This window comes from Sinocyclocheilus grahami, unplaced genomic scaffold, assembly GCF_001515645.1.
Source record: "Sinocyclocheilus grahami isolate Dianchi unplaced genomic scaffold, SAMN03320097.WGS_v1.1 scaffold260.1, whole genome shotgun sequence".
In the NCBI taxonomy this organism is placed as follows: Eukaryota; Metazoa; Chordata; class Actinopteri; order Cypriniformes; family Cyprinidae; genus Sinocyclocheilus; species Sinocyclocheilus grahami.
Genome location: NW_015505439.1, coordinates 741,330 through 747,329, shown reverse-complemented (window position 1 = coordinate 747,329; position 6,000 = coordinate 741,330). Strand labels below are relative to the sequence as shown.

At 35.3% G+C, this 6,000-nt stretch overlaps 1 protein-coding gene across 1 annotated transcript in view; it reads left to right on the top strand.

Moving 5' to 3' along the window:
- The window catches only part of elp3 (elongator acetyltransferase complex subunit 3), a 26,746-nt gene extending 22,372 nt beyond the window's left edge, over positions 1 to 4,374 (top strand). The window contains exons 14-15 of the mRNA XM_016290568.1: positions 2,723 to 2,804; positions 3,701 to 4,374. Coding sequence (XP_016146054.1) covers positions 2,723 to 2,804; positions 3,701 to 3,777 — 159 coding nt within the window. The 3' untranslated portion in view covers positions 3,778 to 4,374. The remainder of the gene's footprint in view (positions 1 to 2,722; positions 2,805 to 3,700) is intronic.
- The last annotated feature ends 1,626 nt before the right edge of the window (positions 4,375 to 6,000 follow it).

The following is a 6,000-nucleotide window of genomic DNA, read 5'->3' as shown; positions in this document are numbered from 1 at the left end:
ATAGATAGATAGATAGAGAGAGAGAGAACACCAATAAATTGGTGTTATGTGGAAAAAACCTTATGTGTTATGTACATTGACATTTTTTTAATGTGATTTTACACTGGATTTGTGAATTTACAGTCTATTTCTGTAATTTTAACTGTACAACTGTAACTGTACAATTTTTAACTGTATTTCAAAAATACGTGAAAAAACTGTAAAATAAAACGGTAAAATTCCGTCAAATAACAGTTTTTTTTACAGTGATGATGATGATTTTCTGCTGTGTTCAATGATGAGCGCCAATGTATTCTTTTAACATTATATAAAATGTTGCAACAGCTGACATGAGGCCTATACAAATCCTTAACTACTGATTTTACATGTGTTCGTTTGTAAATAAAGGCTAACACAATTTAATCCACAGCACACACGTCTCAACATTACGATATAGAATAGGACAAAAGCCTGTCTGAGTCCTCTCTGTGTAGTCTACCACTTTTACACATGCTCCAGCTACATTTTTATTTCCATATTTTTGAATTACTTCTGTATAAAACAGTTTAAAATAACCCAAAGACGCAGGACCTTTATTATAGGTTTTAGATATTATATTATAACTCTTAGACAAAATGGCGGATGACAACAGTTTCCAAGGTAGGATTGGTTAATAAAATGTTTAAGGTGGGGCTTAACAAAGGTGCATTTGCATGCACATTTTAGATATCTATAAAGGAATTTTGACTAGTCACATTGTTAATTCCAGATATCTACATTGAAATTCTTCCTAGTCACAAAGCTAAATGCAGATATCTCCAAAGAAAGATCTTCCTAGTCAAAAATCAGATTGAGATATCCATAATTAAATTGCAGATATCTTTAAATGAGTTTTGACTAGGAAGAATTCCAATTCAAGATATCTCTTATTAAGTTTTGCCTAGTCAGAAATCCAATTCAAGACATCTACAACTGTAATTTGACTTGTAATAAATAACTTGCAGAAATATACAAATGTATTTTGGATATCTTTAAGAAATCATGAATTAAAGATATCTGGAATATAATTATGACTAGTCAAACCCCAGTTAGAGATATCTTCAATTATAATTTTGACTAGTGTTAATTCAGTTAGAGATATCTCTAATTTAATTATCACTAGTAGAATTGTAATTTGAGATATCTCTAATTAGAATTATGCCTAGTACAAAATCAATTATAGATATCTTTAATTACAATTTCTACTAGTCAAAACTCTTTTATAGATATTAGGGCTGCACGATAAATCGCATGCGATATTTAACACGCATCTTGTCAGAAAGCCGGTTCTGTAATCAGCGGTAAATCTCCATCACGTGCGTGCTTTCACATTGAGCAGCATTAACTACACAACGTGGTTTGGCGCAGCTAGTCAGTAAACAACGGCTCTGTGTAGTTAATGCTGCTCAATGTGAAAGCACGCACGTGATGGAGATTTACCGCTGATTACAGAACGGCTTTACTGACAAGATGCGCGTTAAATATCACATGCGATTTATCGTGCAGCCCTAATAGATATCCAAAAATATTTTCCAATGGAAGTCATTGGAACAATACGACTAGTCATATTAGCATTGTAGATATCTCGAATGTATATTATGACTAGTCAAAATAACATTGTAGATATCTTCAATGCATATAATGACTAGTCATAATCACATTGTAGATATCTTAATTCCAATTACGACGAGTCAAAATTGCAGAATAGATATCTGGAATTGGAATTTTGACTAGTCAAAACTAAATTATGATTAGTACAGCAAGGAGTATTTAATGCTAAAACGGCTTGCCATAGTGGAATTGCATTCTTACTAGTAAGAATTGCATTGTAGAGCTCTCTTTTCAGCACGACCTCATTATGATAATTGCGCCTCATGCATATTCATAAAACGGGTGACTATCTGTCCCGATAGCCTTGTGGGCAGTCCGTCGATAACACCGTTGCGCTACGGGTATCCAGAGTTTGAGTCCCGGGTCGTGGACCCTTCTGATCCCGCACCCCTCCCCCCAATTCACTTATACCGTCCTATCGGAATAAAGGCAAAAATGCCAAAAATAAATCTTAAAAAAAGAAAATAGGGACTCAAGCAGCTTGTTCAGTCAAGCAGCTTTTAATGATGAATAGCAGCACTGATCGAGGCTCTAATGATCTATTAAGTATTATTATATATTGATTAAAGTCATTATAAAATGATTATGCTTTACAGAAGAAATATAGGTAGTCTGTGTAGCTACTGTAAGTTATTTTTAAAGGTGAATTCACACTTGCACAGAAAACATGCATATAAATGTATTCTCAGCAATATGTAATAGGTATTTTACTAGTAAGAATACAATTGTAGAGCTCTGTAACTAGATTTCTTACTAGTAAGAATTTAATTAGAGAGCTCTGTAATTGCATTTTTACTAGTGAGAGCTCTCTAATTTAATTCTTACTAGTAGCAATGCAATTGCAGAGCTCTCTAATTCAATTGTTACTAGTAAGAATTAAATCAGAGCTCTACAATTCAATTCTTAGTTAGAACTAGTAAGAGAGCTCTCTTATTGTATTTATAACTAGTTAAAATAGATTTAGAGAGCTCTCTAATTGGCATTGTTACTAGTAAGAATTGAATTGTTACTAGTTAAGCTAAAACAGCATGTCATATAGTCTCACTGACTGCACATTCTAATATGTTCTTTTTCTCCTCATGTGCATTTGTAGGGTTTTGGGATGATGTTGATGGAGGAGGCCGAGAGGATAGCCAGGGATGAGCATGGCTCGAGCAAATTGGCTGTTATCTCAGGTATCAAAAATATTCTCTGCGTTAACGGAATGGCACATTCATTTTGTTGGTTCTTCTCTTGCCCTCGCTTGAAAAGAATGAATATGAAATTTTGACATGCACCTCCCCAAATCAGCTGCAGGATGGAGATAACAGCAATTGGAAAATAAATGAAAATCTGTATTCATATTATTCCGGCTCTGACGCTTTAATGCGAGTGCCTGATAACTTTTGTACTCGCATGTCTGACAAAGAAAGAAAACAACAACAGTAGAATATATTGGAAGTACAGTGGGGTTTTCTTGCTCTAGGTATCTTGAATCTGCCTGGCAACATTAGCTAAAATTATGGTTTCTTTCAAATGACTAAAAATGGTGAAGTTCTTTTTCCTTCAATCAGAGCAAATTCATTAATATCAAGATATACATTGATATTACAATTTAAAATAACTGTTTTCTGTTTTAATTTTTTTTAAATGTTATTCATGTGATGACAAAGCTAAATTTTCTGCAGCTATTCCTCCAGTATTCAGTGTCACATGAGTCTTCAGAAATTATTCTAATATGCTGATTTGGTGCTGAAGAGACATTTCATACTATTGTCAGTGTTGAAAACAGTCTGGTGCTGCTTAATATTTTTGTGGAAACCATGAAACATTTTTGTGGAAAACATGATACAATTATTTGATGAATATAAAGGTCAAAATGACCGCATCTTTTAAAATATAAGTATTTTGTAACATTATAAAAGTCTTTATTGTTACTTTTGATAAATAGAATTTGTAATTTTCTCAAATTAGCATGTTTTTTTTCCAAATTACATGCCTCCATTAGAGCATGTAACATTGAAAGATTTTTTTCTACTCTCTCTGTAAATTCGAATTTTTGGTCATTGTTCATGTTTTATGTTGGGTTCAGGTGTTGGAACAAGGAATTACTACAGAAAAATGGGTTATGAACTGGAGGGGCCGTATATGTTGAAGAACCTTTACTGAAGCAGAGAGGAATTCAAACCAAGATGTATCATATTCCCTGGAGAAAATCATCTGACATGCAGGACACCAAATTTAAGGGGATCTTTACACCCCACCTATAATTGGACTGGACATGAGGATTACAGAGAGCGTGTGTGAGTGGTCATCACAAAGCAAACTGCACTATCCTGTTACATGTCAGCCAAAGAGAGTATTCTGTACTTCTCTTATGAAGACCATAATGCAAAGTATCAGTGCTTGTTAGAAAGGTACACCATTCTCCTTTGGTCTTAGCTTCCATTTTAAAGATTTCTCTCTCCAGTATACTTGCCAGTGCATTTACTTCTCTGGGAAAACACTCTTTTTTTTATCACATTATTTTTGGCTTCTACTGACAACATTGGACATAATGGTGGGAAAAAAACTGCAGAGGCTCTGTTATCCTGCGCACATTTTTCATGTGGATTTGGGAGGGGAAACTAATTTATTCTTGCTGCTTGGCACATTTGATTAATTCACCATTTTTCCTGCTCTGTTCATTTTAAAGATGGATTAATTGCATTTTCATGTTTTCTTGGCTTTGCATGAAAAGTGTTCATCTGGTTATTTTTTTATTGATAATAAAAGATATTTATCCAGGATTTCAGTTATCATCACATGATTGCACATTGTCATAAATCATATGTTGGCAAGAAGGCAAGCGATTTGGATGGAGTTGAAGAGACATAATACAGCCATCACTGAACATTCAAAGGAATTAATGGGTAAGAAATCATCCGCGGCGGTCTCCTGTCCAGCTCAGAAATGAAAAACCATTGCCCCTATTTTTGACAATGAAAAGTTCACTGGAACTACTCTGCTGCGTTTCAGTGTCTTGTCACCACACCACCAATTTCTGAGAAATGTCGTCCGGCGTGGCGAGAGCTGTCCTCCGCAGGAAACCTCATGATATGTCTGCTGATGGGTTTTTACTGCTTCATTTGACATCGCAATACCAGATTATATCGCTATCTCTGTCTGTGAGTCAAGCTGTCAGGCGAATGATGACCGACCACCCTTTAAAGCTAAGCTCAGTCAGATCACACTTGTAAGAGGTTTGTCATCAGAGAAATGGCTTCCAATAAATGGCAAGATGTTGTTTTGCCACCACTCCACAATAAAGTGATGATTTAACAATTGTTGATCTCGTAATTTCCCGGTACAGACCCTTTGTTATGACCTTAATGGCTTGATAATCTCACAGTTAAAACGATGTATCCTACACACCAATCAGCAGCTTTCACTAAATCTCAGGAAGTTTTAACTAGACAATCCCATAATTGATTTTGCTAATTACACTGGCTCGTAATGGTCATTATTCCTCTTAAGTCTTACCAAAGCAGAATTAATACTGATGTAGCCAAGATTGCTGTTTAGATAATGTGCATATTTCGCCACCGAGGTCAAGATGAACCATTTCATTTGCAAACCAGCGAAGCGTGTGGAAAAGGGCAAAGTGTCTCTAGAGATGGAAATGTCACAGATGAGATCCACTTAGAAGAATTCACAGACGCTTTATGTTATTGCCGGTGAGGCTATAAGGTTTCGAAACCCTTTAACACTCTTGAAAGTCATTAATATTCAACGTTGGCATTATTATTGGCCTTCAACTCAACACTGCAGTTAACTGCTCTTTGTCTTGATCATAAAGATCTGTTCAAAAAAATAAGATGATTTACTCTTACAGAAGGTTTTTCATTTTCTAGACCCAAGAACTATTGAACACAAATACTTCAAATCCAGCCAAATATAATTTATATCCATCACAAAGAGGGATTTTAATTTCCTTTGGAAGATGGAGCACTTTCCCCACCCAGAAAACCATTTGAAGCATCCTGTAAAGAAAAAAACATCTACAAGACTGGCCCCTAAAGCTGCAGAAATCATGACAGTGCTGTTGGCGGAAAACAGGCGATCTTGAATGATTGATACATGTGCCATTTTTCACAGATACACATTAGGGGAAACTAAATTATTTCACCTCCAATCTAGATGTTGAACATGCGCCACCAGTTGTGAAACTTCAAAGGACTTTCTATAATTAGAATCGCTTCAAGGTGGCGATTTGTGGTGTGACCGTCCTGAATGCTCAGTTTCTTATGTCTTGCTGCTTCTGACAACACAACTATAACTGATTATGATTGGCTATCCTTATAAGCATGAAGGCTGCGTTACAAATGATACAGATAAAGGAAGTTTTGACAG